This window comes from Diceros bicornis, chromosome 29 (assembly GCF_020826845.1).
Source record: "Diceros bicornis minor isolate mBicDic1 chromosome 29, mDicBic1.mat.cur, whole genome shotgun sequence".
Lineage (NCBI taxonomy): Eukaryota > Metazoa > Chordata > Mammalia > Perissodactyla > Rhinocerotidae > Diceros > Diceros bicornis.
In genome coordinates this window covers 6,940,803-6,957,426 of record NC_080768.1, presented here as the reverse complement: position 1 = coordinate 6,957,426, position 16,624 = coordinate 6,940,803, and the positions used below count along the sequence as shown (strand labels likewise).

At 39.2% G+C, this 16,624-nt stretch overlaps 1 protein-coding gene across 1 annotated transcript; it reads left to right on the top strand.

Moving 5' to 3' along the window:
• Nucleotides 1-6,530: 6,530 nt before the first annotated feature.
• Nucleotides 6,531-15,410, top strand: LOC131394113 (sperm-associated antigen 11A-like). Its single transcript, XM_058525380.1, has 2 exons — nt 6,531-6,585; nt 15,223-15,410. Exons 1-2 carry the CDS (start codon nt 6,531-6,533, stop codon nt 15,408-15,410), a joined length of 243 nt encoding a protein of 80 aa, XP_058381363.1.
• Nucleotides 15,411-16,624: the final 1,214 nt, after the last annotated feature.

Here is a 16,624-nt window from a genome sequence, read left to right as displayed (position 1 = left end):
CTTACCTTCTCCAGTAGCTTTCATGTTTGTGTATTTTCCTCCTCAATCAGGAATGCCAGCTCAAGTTTGATCCTCACATCATTAATTCAACTTCCAAAGTATCAATTTTTCTTTGCTACCATAAACTTTTCTTTACTTTTCCTCTTAGCCTGCTATTGTTTTATTTAACCCTGTTTTGTCCTTATAGACTCTTGCTTCTAATTAGTATAGGCTTTGATTTTTTAAATACATGAAACAGAACTGTGTTCTGATTCCTGCAGTGCATCTCTTTCATAGGACAGCTCCTTTGCTGAGTCTTCTTAATAATATTCTCTTCCATTTATTTTGTGTTTTTATTTTCCATAAACTCTGTGTTCTTTTGAGTTCTATCTCTTTTGGCAAATATGTGAATTCATTCAATACTTATTTATTGAGCTTCTATTATATGCAAGCACTGTTCTAGATGCTAAAGATACAGTAAAGATCCAAACGTGGAACACTAAAGAACCAAACACGGAAAACACCTGCCTGCCTGGAGCTTACATTCTAGTGGGATAAATAAATTAGTGGAAAGAGTAAATGACTTTACTCACCATTTATTTGAGAGCAGTAGAACCCTATCTTGGAATCACCCTGATGGCAGGTGGGAGGGATTCCCAGCCCAATTCTATCTGTATCCAATCACTTATTTAGTGAAATAGACTGAAATTGGTAATAAAAACTCTATAAAACATTGGAGAACAACAGCACAGCCTTGGGATTCTTCCAGCAGAGCCTAATGGAAACTGGGCAAAGACATTCTCCCTCCTTGTGCCACAAAATGCTGCATAGGTTTGGCACCTGGAAGCTCCAATGCCTTTGTGTTCATGTCTGTCAGAACAAAAATAGCATCTTTCAGGAGACTGGAGTGGGGTTCTGGTTCACCACACTGTCTCCAATAGAAGGCTGTCGTTTACCAGATACACCTGATTGCAAACATGGTGCTTGGAATTTTACTTACCTTGTTTATAGTCCCCAATTAATCCTTTGAGGCAACTCTTATTTGCGAAGGCGAAAATCAATGGCCAAATTAATGCTTGGCTTTTTAGTGAATGAGAATTCTCCTTACAGGCTCTAAAGTAATATCAAGATAACTGAATTAAGCTCATTAAAAAGGGGCAGTGAGGGGATTCACACTTTGTATAGTCTTTTATAGTGATTGTGGGTCACATCCTTAATGACATATAGATCATTGACATCAACCAACTAATGATATAGCTTCTCTTGCGAAGGAGTTCCAAGATGCTTGGCTACCAGTATTGAGGGTCTGTGAGTTAAGCGACAGACTAAGATAACTATAGTATGACAATGCATGATTAATGTTTATAAAGGAAGATAGATTTAAAATTGTGAACAAATATGAGGAGACAAAGAACATTACATCAGGAACCAAAAATCACCAAACTACAAGTCAGAGTTGTACAATCCTTATAACTTCCTACCTCCCTCGGCTTCCATTTTCTTAACTATTAAAACTGGGAAAATGATAAATGGCCTGTCTAGATTATGGAATTGATAAAGAAGAGTAAACCTTGTGAAAGTCAATTTTTTTTTTTTTTTTTTTTTTTTTTGTGAGGGAGATCAGCCCTGAGGTAACATCTGTGCTAATCCTCCTCTATTTTGGCTGAGAAAGACCGGCTCTGAGTTAACATCTATCGCCAATCCTCCTCCTTTTTTTTCCCCAAAGCCCCCCAGTAGATAGTTGTACGTCATAGTTGCACATCCTTCTAGTTGCTGTATATGGGACACGGCCTCAGCATGGCCAGAGAAGCAGTGCGTCAGTGTGCGCCCAGGATCTGAACCCGGGCCACCAGTAGCGGAGTGCGCGCACTTAACTGCTAAGCCACCAGGCCGGCCCGTGAAAGTCAATTTTTAACTGTAAAAAATACACAAAAACAAGATTTTATGATTAAATAATTCTATAAAATAAGAAATAAAAAGTTTTCTACTTGGTCATCATCATCTAATTTCTAAGTTCTGTTGCCTCATATTTCTCACAAGGTCAAGTAAGAAGTGCAGAAATGTCATGGAAATATGTATCATTTCGGGTTCCACAGCACAATTTCATTATGATGGTCTTTTCCCAAAGAGCATTTTTCTGGCAGCTAAAGCATAGGTCAGTTTCATTTTTATTTACTATCATTTATTATTATTAATGAATTTTAGAGATAGAATTAAAGAATTGCATAACTTTCAGATTCTAAACAACTTAAAATCACAATGCTTTGCTCTACAGATAGAAGAATCAAACCCCCAGAGAGAGATGAAGAATCTGGCCTCAGAACCTATTGAAGTTTATTAAGATTTTAGAGATTATTGCACTGGTGATTATACAGTCTCTATTTTATAAGATTAGTGAAATATTTCTCATTTTGTTTGAAAATGTTGTGGCTTCACGCAGTCCTTTTTTCTCTTCATGGATTTCTAAATAGTTGTCTCAGATAGGCGTGTGTCCCAAGGCTAATAAGAATCACGTATTGCCACCTACAGACATAAAGCTGAAGTTTTATCTTGGATTCCACAAGTAAAATCAGATTTTATTCTATTTTATATGGTGGGTGTAGAATAGTTTGTGTGTGCATGTTAGTATTACCACTCGTCACATTGACAGAAACACCTCCTGGATGTTCAAAGATCTGTTTCCTGGAACTGTAATTAACCATCCCTGTGTCCTCAGCTGAGTCAATTCCTCTAAAATGAAGGGGGAATTTTAACAACACAATCATTAATGGTTCCTTTCTGTACTGATACTATATGATTTCTAAAATCTTCAAGGTTTTCTTTTTCACTGTAGTAAAATATATGTAACACAAAATTTACCATTTTAACCATTTTAAAGTGTACAATTCAGTGGCACAAAGTACATTCACAGTGTTGTGCAAGCACCACCACTACCTAGTTCCAGAACTTTTTCATCACCCCAAAATCATCCATTAAGCAGAAACTCCCCATCCTCCCTCTTCCCAGCCCCTGGCAAGCACTAATCTACCTTTTGTCCCTTTGAATTTGCCAGTTCTGTACATTTCATATAATGGCATCACACACTACGTGGCCCTTGGCGTCTGGCTTATTTCACTTAGCAGAATGTTTTCAAGGTTCATTCATGTGATACCATGTATCAGTACTTCATTCCTTTTTATAATTGAATAATACTTCATTATACAGCTATACCACCATTTCTTTACCCATTCATCAGTTGACGGACATTTGGGTTATTTCCACTTTTTGGCTAATGTGAATAGTGATGGTAGGAACATTCATGTGCAAGTTTTTATTTGAATAAATAAAATATATATTTGCTAGGTCATATGATAACTCATTTAACTTATTGAGAACTACTAAACTTGTCTACAGTGGCTAAATCACTTCACAGTCCCACCAGCAATGTATGAGTGTTCCAATTTCTCCACATCCTTACCAATACTTGGTATTTTCTATTTTGTTTCTGCTATAGTTTTGCTTTTTATGGCCATCCTAGTGCACGTGAAGTGATATCTGTTTGTGGTTTTGATTGCATTTCCCTAATGACTAATGATGTTTAGTATCTTTTCATGTGCTTATTGGCCATTTTTATTTCTTCTTTAGAGAAACGTCTATTCAAATCCTTTTATCATTTTTAATGGGTTTTTAAATGGGATTGTCTAATTATTGTTGAATTATATCAAAGTTTTCTTTTAATATATTAAAATGTTTTGCTACTATCAAATGTTTGCAAACCCAAGGGCATCATTTGTCTCTCCTTATACTATCTTCTCTTCACGAAGTATAATGCACACCAGAATAATTATCTTCTGTATTGGGACAAACTAAGCTTTAGTTCCTTTCAATCTTATAATTATACAAACCTATGGACCTGTGACCACATTAATGATATTATTCATTGGGCTTGATTTTCTAGTTGGTCTTCCTTTAGAATGGCATGTTTGACTTTCCAGAACTATTTATAAAATTCTTCTTTAGTGGTTATGTTCCAAGACTGTGACTCGGAAATAGATTCAGGTATGGAGGAAAATGTAGATTATAAATCCTAATACTGTTAATTTATTTCTCCCCGAAATGAACTTATTTTCCAACATAGCTCATAAAATTTCAAAACTATACAGAACACTATTTCCAAACTTTATTTTCACAACTATTGATCAGCGGCTGTACTGCTAGAAAAAATATACCATCTAATTTTACCTTAAACTCTTTCTAAATCAGGTCAGTATAAATAGCAAGAATGAACACAAAGTATAAAACATACTTTTTTTTGTCTAATCTACCAAGGTGACTTTTAAAAAATGGCCCAAACACTTGGATATATACACTGTAGTGTTTTTATCAAACAATAATTCTTGTATCTTATAATTACACTTTCTCCATCCACAGAAGTGCATTCAGAATTCCAATTATTCAATGAAACTCTTGACACTAGGATGCGTTCTTGATGTGGAAGTAGGTTTTCTCAAGGGTCTAATCAAACTTCTTTTGCATTTTTTTTTACAATGGGAAATTTCAGAGATGTGATCAGAACAAATGCTTCATAGAAAAGAATTTCAATTTTTAACAGATTTATTATTTACTGTTTCACCTTCACACATACACACACATCTTTATATCTATTTTATAATTACTTAGTTCATGGTTACTTGTAGGGTGACCTTTTTGTTGGCAAAGAGAGAAAAGCACCTTTTAGTCCCCAAATAATTTCTCCCAAAGTCCTATATTCATAAGTGTTTTAGAAGGTACAGAAAGGCAAGTGAATCAGGGTATCCTTTGCTAGGACTCACTGTCTGCTTAATCTTTACAAACCTGTAATTTCCAAAATGAACACCTGGCCCTCACCTCTTCTGGTTGCCCACATCACTCATCTGGGCCTTTGCTCACCTCCAGAAGTCTGGGGCCACCACCTGGCTTCTCTTTGTCAAAGTCCATTTTCTAGGTTAAGACTCATGGTCAAATACATTTGTTGCAGACTGGTTAAATAAGGCAGGAGACCACCTACAAGAAATATTATGCAGTTATTATAGACAATGAGAAAGCTTTCCATGAACCTACTTAAAAATCTCCAAGATATATCATATTAAAAAAAAAAAGTCAAGTCCAGAATAAGATGCGTAGTCTGTTATTATTTATACAAAAAGGGGGATATAAATTCCTATATGCTTATGTATACATAGAAAACTTCTGGAAGGACTGATAAGAAATTAGCAAGCTCTCATGAAGGCCTGGGGGACAGGATGGAAAGATTTGCTTTTCACTTCAAAGTGAATTTTAGAAGATATAAATCTAGTGATGCTGGGACTAAAATCAAGCAGGGAGAAAATGTGTAGCTATGTCCACTGAGCACTTTTGCCTTACCATTGTATAAACCTACATGGAAAGCTGTCCTTCCACACCCTGCTCTATTGCCCCCTGTTATGAAGACTTGCCCTGTGTCCCCCTCAGGCGGCTCTCCATCCTGCACCCACAGCACCCTGTAGAGCTCTCCCAGCGCTCCCTCTGGTTGGGACTCCCTGTATCTCCACTGGACTGCCACCTCCTCAAATCAACAAAGCTTTGGTTAGTGAGAGAAGAGTCCCTCTTCCCCCAAAGTAAACTCCCTGACTTTTAATACATGATTAGACTTGACAAATTTTTGATATAATGCTGTATGTTGTATCCAGCATTTTTTCCTCTTTTTTTTCATTCAGCATGTTTGTGAGGTGCATCCATGTTGTATGCATCTGTAGTTGTCCTTTTTGTTTTCATTGCTGTGGGGGAATACATTATTTCTTTCATTATTATGTTGTAATAAACTATTTGGGTTGTGTTGTATTGCCAGCTGTAATGAATGATACTACAATGAACATTCTTGTACACGTCTCTTGGTGCACATGGGCCTACATCTGTTGGGTATACACCTGGGCATGTATCCATGTGTTCAACTGGTAGATACTGCCCAAGTGAAAGCTGTTTTTTTTGTGGGAAAGATTGTCCCTGAGCTAACATCTGTGCCCATCTTCCTCTATTTTGTATATGGGGCACCGCCACAGCATGGCTTGATGAACGATGTGTAGGTCTGTGTCCAGGATCTGAACCTGCTAACCCCAGGCTGCTGAAGTGGAGTGCGTGAACTTAAGCACTACGCCCCCAGGCTAGCCCACTGAAAGCTTTTTGAAGGCAGGGAACACGTCTTTCACGTCTCTCTCTCTATCACCTAGCACAGCATTTGGTGCTAAGTACACGTTCACCACTGGTGGATCTGTTTTTTCCACTTCAACCTCAATATGCTGAGTTATTGGTCAAGCCCTACTTCTCTGAAAATCAAACCACCTGTCTATTTTTAGGCAGAAAGGAAGTGTATCCAGTACCTTCTGCCCACAGCCTTACTCAGTAGACCAGATAAATGTGCTCATTTCTGATTAGTGTTCCCAAAAAAACTATAAATGTCCCATTTTTGCACCCTCTCCTCTCCACTCCACTTCACTCTTTGATCAGAATTGCTTTTCGGCACAGGAGGGCTGGGAGATCCAAGGGAACCTTGAAACATGAAGGTTCTCTTTCTTGTCGCTGTTCTCTTCTGCTTGGTTCAAATGAACTCAGGTAAATGTCTCCTGGCCAGTGTAGGAAGCTGCTCCCAGCCAGTCGAGTTGAACTGGGAGAGACTGGGCAAGGTCGTGCAGGAATTTCATTGATGTGTGTGTCTGTGTGACGGGGCTGGGGATGTGTCTGTGGGTAGTTAGTGGGTGCAGTTGGGCTCAGCTCTGGGACATTTTGATCTTCCCTGTGAAGAGTTTTTTAAAAGCTAAATATGAGTCCTCGGGGTCATAGCACAAGACACAGGGTCATCTTTGCTCTAATAAAAATAGGAAGCATTCACTGAAGTCTGAGAAAAGTTTCTAAAAGAAATGACAGTCACAGAAATGTCAGAGCTGGGAGGGAACTAGTGATCTTCTACGGCAGCCCCACACTCTACAGGGAAAGGAAGCCAAGCTCTGAAGAAAGCGTAAGGTACTGCTGTGCAATTAACAATTACCGTCACAGGAGCTATCCACACTCCTCATGTATTCCTTCAGCTCCAAACATAGCCTATTTTACACATGAGAAAATGAGGCATGACCAGTTAAATGAATTGTCCAAGGAGAAATATTTAGTTCTTGGAAGAAGTAAGACTAGAACCCAAGGTCTCCAGATCCCTAGGCTTGTGGTTCTTCTACTTCCATTGAATGGGGCACCCATCTCTTCACTTCACCGTCCTCTCCAGACCACAACAGAGCTGGAATGATAGAGGGTCACAGAGTAGGCCCCATTCATTGCTGAGATATTGTGTAAGGTTGTTCTTTCAATCGTGCAAGACCAATGCTGTGGGTGTTTTGTGTTTCTTTTTTTTTTTTTACAAAGCAGATTCAGAAAGTTTATTTTTTTTTAATTTCTTGTTTATTGCAGTAACATTGGTTTATAACATTGTATAAATTTCAGGTGTACATCATTATACTTCTATTTCTGCATAGATTACATCATGTTCACCACCCAAATACTAATTACAATCCATCACCACACACATGTGCTGTATTATCCCTTTCACCCTCCTCCCTCCCCTCTTCCCATCTGGTAACCACCAATCCCATCTCTGTCTCTATGTGTTTGTTTATTGTTGTTATTATCTACTACTTAATGAAGGAAATCATACGGTATTTGACCTTCTCCCTCTGACTTATTTCACTTTGCATAATACCCTCAATGTCCATCCATGTTGTCACAAATGGCTGGATTTCATCATTTCTTATGGCTGAGAAGTATTCCATTGTGTATGTATACCACATCTTCTTTATCCATTCGTCCCTTGATGGGCACTTAGGTTGCTTCCAAGTCTTGGCTATTGTGAATAATGCTGCAATGAACACAGGGGTGCATGTTTCTTCATGGATCATTTTCACGTTTTCAAGTTCTTTGGATAAATACCCAGCAGTGGAATAGCTGGATCATATGGTAGTTCTATCCGTGATTTTTTCAAGAATCTCCATACTGTTTTCCATAGTGGCTGCACCAGTTTGCACTCCCACCAGCAGTGTATGAGAGTTCCCTTCTCTCCACATCCTCTCCAACACATGTTGTTTCCTGTCTTGTTAATTACAGCCATTCTGACTGGCGTGAGGTGATATCTCATTGTAGTTTTGATTTGCATTTCCCTGATAGTTAATGATTTTGAACATCTTTTCATGTGTCTATTGCCCATCTGTATATCTTCTTTGGAGAAATGTCTGTTCAGGTCTTTTGTCCATTTTTTAATTGGGTTGGTAGTTTTTTTGTTGTTGAGATGCATGAGTTCTTTATATATTTTGGAGATTAAGCCCTTATCAGATGTATGGTTTGCAAATATCTTCTCCTAATTGTTAGGCTGTCTTTTCCTTTTGTTGATGGTTTCCTTTGCTGTGCAGAAGCTTTTTAGTTTGATGTAGTCCCATTTGTTTATTTTTTCTATTGTTTCTCTTGCCTGGTCAGACACGATGCTTGAAAATATGTTGCTAAGACCGATGTCGAAGAGCGTACTGCTTATGTTTTCTTCTAGAAGTTTCATAGTTTCAGGTATTACATTCAAGTCTTTAATCCATTTGGAGTTAATTTTTGTGTATAGTGTAAGGTAAGGGTCTACTTTCATTTTTTTGCATGTGGCTGTCCAGTTTTCCCAACACCATTTGTTGAAGAGACTTTCTTTTCTCCATTGTATGTTCTTGGCTCCTTTGTCAAAGATTAGCTGTCCATAGATGTGTGAGTTTATTTCTGGGCTTTCGATTCTATTCTATTGATCTGTGTGTCTGTTTTTGTACCAGTACCATGCTGTTTTGGTTACTATAGCTTTGTAGTATATTTTGAAATCAGGGAGTGTGATACCTCCAGCTTTATTCTTTTTTCTCAGGATTCCTTTAGCTATTCGGGGTCTTTTGTTGTTCCATATAAATTTTAGGATTCTTTGTTCTATTTCTGTGAAAAATGTTGTTGGAACTTTGATAGGGATTGCATTGAATCTATAGATGGCTTTAGGAAGCATGGACATCTTAACGATGTTAATTCTTCCAATCCAAGAGCACGGAATATCTTTCCATTTCTTTGTGTCTTCTTCAATTTCTTTCAGCAATGTTTTATTGTTTTCCATGTACAGCTCTTTCACCTCTTTGGTTAAGTTTGTTCCCAGATATTTTATTCTTTTTGTTGCAATTGTAAATGGGATTGTATTCTTAATTTCTCTTTCTGCTACTTCATTGTTAGTGTATATAAATGGAACTGATTTTTGTATGTTGATTTTGTATCTTGCAACTTTACCATATTCGTTTATTACTTCTAAAAGTTTTCTGGTGGATTCTTTAGGGTTTTCTGTTTATAAAATCATGTCCTCTGCAAATAATGACAGTTTCACTTCTTCCTTTCAAATTTGGATCCCTTTTATTTCTTTCTCTTGCCTGATTGCTCTGGATAGGACTCCCAGTACTATGTTAAATAGGAGTGGTGACAGTAGGCATCCTTGTCTGGTTCCTGTTCTTAGAGGGATAGCTTTCAGTTTTTCACCATTGAGGATGATATTAGCTGTGGGTTTGTCATATATGGCCTTTATTATGTTGAGGTACTTTCCTTCTATACTCATTTCATTCAGAGTTTTTATCATAAATGGATGATGTATCTTGTCAAAAGCTTTCTCTGCATCTACTGAGATGATCATGTGATTTTTATTCTTCATTTTATTAATGTGGTGTATTACGTTGATTGATTTGCAAATGTTGAACCATCTCTGCATATGTGGAATAAATCCCACTTGATCATGGTGTATAATCTTTTTAACGTATTGTTGTATGCGATTTGCTAGTATTTCATTGAGGATTTTTGCATCGATGTTCATCAGTGATATTGGCCTGTAATGTTCTTTTTTTTTGTTGTCCTTGTTTGGTTTTGGTATCAGGGTAATGTTGGCTTCGTAGAATGAGTTAGGGAGCTTCCCCCCCCCCTTCAATTTTTTGGAAGAGTTTGAGAAGGATAGGTATTAAGTCTTCTTTGAATATTTGGTAGAATTCACCAGGGAATCCGTCTGGTCCTGGACTTTTATTTTTGGGGAGGTTTTTGATTACTGTTTCGATCTCCTTACTGGTGATTGGTCTATTCAAATTCTCTACTTCTTCTTGATCCAGTTTTGGAAAGTTGTATGATTCTAAGAATTTATCCCTTTCTTCCAGATTGTCGAATTGGTTGGCATATAGCTTTTCATAATATTCTCTTATAATCTTTTGTATTTCTGAGGTGTCTGTTGTAACTTCTCCTCTTTCATTTCTGATTTTACTTATTTGTGACTTCTCTCTTTTTTTCTTGGTGAGTCTAGCTAAAGGTTTGTCAATTTTGTTGATCTTTTCAAAGAACCAGCTCTTGGTTTTATTAATTTCTTCTATGATTCTTTTAGTGTCTATTTCATTTATTTTTGTTCTGATTTTTATTATTTCCCTTCTTCTACTGATTTTGGGCTTTGTTTGTTCCTCTTTTTCCAGTTCCTTTAGGTGCATTGTTAGATTGTTTATTTGAGATTTTTCTTGTTTGCTGAGATAGGCCTGTATTGCTATAAACTTCCCTCTCAGAGACACTTTGGCTGTATCCCATAAATTCTGGCATGTCGTATTTTCATTTTTCTCCAGGTATTTTTTGATTTCTTCTTTGATTTCTTCATTGACCCAGTCGTTGTTCAGTAGCATTTTGTTTAATCTCCACGTATTTGTGGTTTTTCTGATTTCTTCCTATAGTTGATTTCCAGTTTCATACTGTTGTGGTCAGAAAAGATACTTGGTATTATTTCAATATTCTTAAATTTATGGAGACTTGTTTTGTGACCTTATATGTGATCAATCCTGGAGAATGTTCTATGTGCATTTGAAAAGAACGTGTATTCTTCGGTTTTGGGATGGAACACTCTGTATATGTCTACTAGGTCCATCTGTTCTAGTGTGTCATTTAAGGCCAATGTTTCCTAATTGATCTTCTGTTTGGATGATCTATCCATTGGTGTAAGTGGAGTGTTAAAGTCCCCTACTGTTATTGTGTTACTGTCTATTTCTCTTTTTATGTCTGTTAATAATTGCTTTATATATTTAGGTGCACCTACATTGGGTGCATAGATATTTACAAGTGTTATATCCTCTTATTGGATTTTTCCCTTCATCATTATGTAATGCCCTTCTTTGTCTCTTTGTCTGTTTTTGTTTTAAAGTCTATTTCGTCTGATATGAGTACTGCTACCCCAGCTTTCTTTTCATTGCCCTTTGCGTGGAGTATCATTTTCCATCCCTTCACTTTCAGTTTGTGGGTGTCTTTAGGTCTGAAGTGTGCCTCTTGTATGCAGCATATATATGGGTCTTGTTGTTTTATCCAATCAGCCACCTTATGCCTTTTAATTGGAGCATTTAGTCCATTGACGTTTAAAGTAGCTATTGATCAGTATGTACTTACTGCCATTTTTTACTGTTTTCCCTGAGTGTTTTAGTAGTCCTTCTCTGTTCCTTTCTCCTTCTATATAGAATTAACGGTCTCTTTAGTTTGACCTCTGTCTGCAAGTTCTACTCTTTAACTCCCCTCTTCCCTCATTTTATGTTTTTGATACATATCAAAGCTCTTTTTTGTGCATTTGTGTCCATTACCCTCTTATCATGGAAATAGATAATTTTTCCTATTTGTGGTCTTCTCTTTTCCCCTTAAATCAGTGCCTTTAACATTTCTTGTAGCACTGGTTTCTTGGTGACAAACTCCTTTAATTTTTGCTTGTCTGGGATATTTTTAACCTCTCCTTTCATTTTGAATGATAACCTTGCTGTGTAGAGTATTCTTGGACGTAAGTTTTTTCCTTTTAGTACTTTAAATATATCGTGCCACTCTCTTCTAGCCTGTAAGGTTTCTGCTGAGAAGTCAGCTGATAGCCTTATGGAGCTTCCTTTATATGTAACTTGTCTTTCTCTTGTGACTTTTATGATTCTCTCTTTATCTTTAATTCTGGACATTTTTATTATGATGTGTCTTGGTGTGGGCCTCTTTGGGTTTATCTTGTTTGGGGCTCTCTGTGCTTCCTGTACCTGCATGTCTGTTTCCTTCCTTAGATTAGGGAAGTTTTCATCTATTATTTCTTTAAATAGATTCTCTGCCCCTTTGTCTCACTCTTCTCCTTCCGGGACACCCATAACATGGATGTTAGTGTGCTTGATGTTGTCCCAGAGTTCCCTTAGACTGTCATCACTCTTTTTAATTCTTTTATCTTTTACCTGTCAGCTTGGGTAATTTCTTCTAGTCTTTCGTCCAGCTCGCAGATCCATTCTTCTGTATCCTCTACTCTGTTTTTGAGTCCCTCTAGTGAATTTTTCATTTCCAGTATTGTATTCTTCATTTCTGATTGGTTCTTTTTTATATCTTCCATTTCTTTGTTGACATTCTCACTGAGTTCATCTGTTCTTCTCCCCAGATCAGTGAGCATCCTTAACACTCTTAGTTTGAACTCTCTGTTGGGTAGGTTGCTCATTTCTGTTTCACTTAGTTCCTTTTCTGGGGTTTTGCCCTGTTCCCTTACTTGGAATGCATTCCTTTGCCTCCTCATTTTGCCTCTTTCCCTGTGCCTCTGTCTATATATTAGGTAGGTCAGGTACGTCTCCTGCTCTTGGATAGGTGACCTTATGTAAGTGATGCCTTAGGAGGCCTGCAGTGTGCTTCCCTCAGTTCTCAATGTTCCAGTGGTGACCTCTATGTAGGCTACGTGTTTCCTTCTGTTACGGCCTGTTTGCCTTTCCTGTAGGTGCCCAGGGAGGCCAAGTTTTGTTCCTGGCCAGCTGTTGTAATGCTCAGCTGCTTGTAGTTGTTGTGGGCCCTTCAGTCTCTTTATCAGGTGTGGGGAGCCCCGGCACAGTTGGCTGCAAGTTCTAATACCACATTTGTGTTGCAGTATTTCTTTTAAGTGAGTAGGCCCCCAGCGTAGCAGGTTCTTAGGCTCAGGGCCTTACAATTGCTATAAACCTCCAGCTTTTAGGTCTCTTGTCAACTCTCTGAGGATTGCAGCTGGGTGGGGCTGGCCTCAAGCATGGGAGCACCCAATTGTTTCAGGCTTTGGAAGGTGGGGCAAACCCCCTATGTGGGTCTTTGAGAAGCACAAGTCTTTTGTAGCTGACAAGTCCTGCTGCCCACAGGTCCACACACATAGTCAACACAGTCCTGCCTCGTGTGGGTGCCCAACCTCCCAAAGCAGACCCAGTCTCTCCACGGCCAGAGCCCCACACACTCCATCATTGCCCCACACTATCCACCTGCTCCTTGTGCACACCCTGCCCCGCTCAAGTCGGCTCAGTTGCCAGGCTGCAGAGAATCCAGTCACCAATCTATGCAGGCCCACAATTTGTCTGAGGGCTTGTTGTTGTGTGTGGCCAGTCTCTAGGGTGGGCTGCCTGCCCTCGCTGAGCTGGATTAAATTGATGCTCTAGTGGGTACAGCAAACCCTGGGCTAGCAGGCCTCAGGGAGAACTCCAATGGTGTCTGTGTCAGCATGCCCACATGAGGCCACAACAATGGCCACCACCAATGTCCCCGTCCCTGGAGAGGTCTCACCTCTCACCAAGATGCAATCAGGGCCTATCAGGTGAGTCTCTTTTCACCAAAGCATTGTGTACCTTTCTTTCTGGTGATTTTAGGTTGCTTTCTGAAACTGGTGAGTTTGCGCGTGGGCCCTGGAAGAGCCGGTTTTAATGTCTTTGTGAACCAGCTTTTCTGGGGGTACTCGCCAATGTTTTAGTAGCAGGCAAAGTCAGATATTCTGCCACTCGTCTCGATTGTGCTGGGTCCACAAAATGCCCACAGAGGGGATGCTCCCCGGCTCAGGGCCCCGCTCCTCCAAGGAGAGCTGCCTACCTTTGGGCTGCTCCCGGGCGGCCGTGAGGTGCTGTGGCTTGTGAAGGCAGTGTTTTTCCTCTCCAGAAGGGAGTTTCTGCCTCTTCCACCTCAGGATTGTCCGTTGTTACAAGAGTTCCTCTTATCCAGTTTTCAGTTCTGTCTCAGGGGTAATTTTTCCACGAGTAGTTGTAAATTGGCTGTGTCCGTGGGAGGAGGTGAGTTCAGAGTCTGCCTACGCAGCCATCTTGACTTCCTCTCCTGTTTTGTGTTTCTTTTGTTTTGTTTTTGTAGTCATGATAATGGCATTTGCAGACTTGACATATAAACTTTCTTTCAACCATCTCATTCCAAAATGGAAAACGTTTTCTTTTTTTGTTGAGATATAATTGACATATAACACTATATTAGTTTCAGCTGTACAACATAAGGATTCCATATTTGTACATACTGCAAAATGATCACCACAATATGTCTAGTTAACGTCCCTCACCACACGTAGTTACATGTTTTTTTCCTTGTGACGAATAGAAAATGCTTTCCCTATGGGATCGTTAGGGGGTTGTGCTTGACCCACAAGTCCACAAGTCACGGTGAGGAGAAAGGCTTTATTTTCTTCTTTTCACTGTAGGATATAAGACTGAAAATTGGGCCACAAGCTGAGAATCAGCACTCTTTCCAATTTTCCTAGAGACAAGGACCCACCCCTCCACCATTCCACTCGGTTCTCCAACACTCTCTTCGCTTTCCCCAGTTCATTAATTCTCGTCTATCACCATGAAGCTTGAGAACTCCATTAGAATATAATAATATAGAAAATAAAAACATATATCCTCCTGGCAACATTTTGAGGTGGAGATTACTGTTTCTGTTTGTGTGTGTGTGTGTGCGAGGAAGATCAGCTCTGAGCTAACATCCCTGCCAATCCTCCTCTTTTGGGTGAGGAACACCAGTCCTGAGCTAATATCTATTGCCAATCCTCCTCCTTTTTTTCTTTTTTTCTCCCCAAAGCCCCAGTAGACAGTTGTATGTTGTAGTTGCACATCCTGATAGTTTCTGTATGTGGGACGTGGCCTCAGCATGGCCAGACAAGCGGTGCGTCGGTGCGCACCCGGGATCCAAACCCGGGCCACCAGTAGCGGAGCACGCGCACTTAACCGCTAAGCCACGGGGCCGGCCTTATTGTTTCTATTTCAAAGCTAAGAAACTGATGGTCAGTTAAACTGGAACTTGTTCAAACACAACTTTGTAAGAGTATAGTAAACATTTGGAGTTGGGCTGGGCTGGGGTCATCCTTTATACCCCATACTATATGAATTAAATGTCAACTCTATTCTATTGTATCAATAGGGGATATTCCGCCTGGAATTAGAAATATTATCTGCCTTATGCAACATGGAACCTGCAGACTTTTCTTCTGCCATTCTGGGGAGAAAAAGGGTGAAATCTGCTCTGATCCCTGGAACAGGTGCTGCGTACCTAATGCAAAGGAAGAGAGAAAAGAGAAACCAGAGATGGATGGCGAGTCTGGGACCTAAAACGTAAGCTTTCGGAAGGCAGGAGGGATCCTGAAGTATCCCAAGGGCTTAGAATAATGTGTGGCTGGAGCAGGTGCTTAATAAACACTTGTTGAATGAGTCTAGCACCAAGGGTGGAGGTCTGATGAAAGAATTTTCCTAAAAGCTTATTTACTTTATCTTTTTCTGTTTTTTTTTTAAAGAGTCTCAGAATTCTGTAATATTCCATCTCCTTTTCCTGTTCCAAGGAGCATCACTTACCTACCTACAGACGGGGGTGGACCAGAAACCAGGCTTCAAACTGATCTCATCTGAGAGAGACAGAAATGCAGCCAATATACTGGCCTCTCTTCCACTAAATGACATCTTTCTTCTCATCAAATCTAACACCAGCCTCATCCTACTTATTCCCAGGCTGTAATAAGCCTTGTACCTTTTCCATGGCCTCCTCAAGTAAATCACAATAGGTCTCATGTAATTAGGATTTGATTGTTTTTAAATATTTATGCTTAGGTTATCTCACCTGATTAACACCACAATCTTATGGAGTATGTAATAAGGTATAAGGAGTTCCATTTTAGAGATGGAAGGAAAGTGAAAATCAGAAGGTTAAGCAAACTGCCTCAGGTCAACAATCCATAGTGGGAGTCTTGGTATGCCTAACCAGCTAAGTGCTCCTTGTTCTTTGTCACTTCTCAAGAACATATTTCTGAGCAACTAAAGCAAAGTGGGGCTCCTGTTCATGAAGATTCCCTGAGCTTACAACCCTTTGCTCTTTGCTTTTCTTTGGATCCTGTTCAAACATATTGTCCCCACCATATCTTTGAGCCAGTCATCCCAAGAGTAGTGAATATTAATTACAGGTGAGAAATGTAAAACAAAATAATAAAAGTAAAATGTGCTGATGTATGAGACCATATGCCAAGGTTTTTGAGACTAATAGCTTGATAAGATACTTTGTTTCAGTATTTTTGTTCACTGCCTGAATCAAGTTTGCTCATGAACAGCTGAACTTACTGCAAGAGTCACCAAGAAAATAAAGCTTCTGGGTCCTGTCTCTATTCCCAGCTCAAGTTTCAATGAACACTGCAGTAATGCCTTGGGCTTTTCCCCAGTCTTTTCTAAACTCACTCTTGTTTTTTATTTTCTAAATATACTCAAATAGACCCCTGGGATTTATGCAGTGGAGACTCTTTTAAGCACAGGAATCTCTATGGAGCCCTCTCTCATGCCCT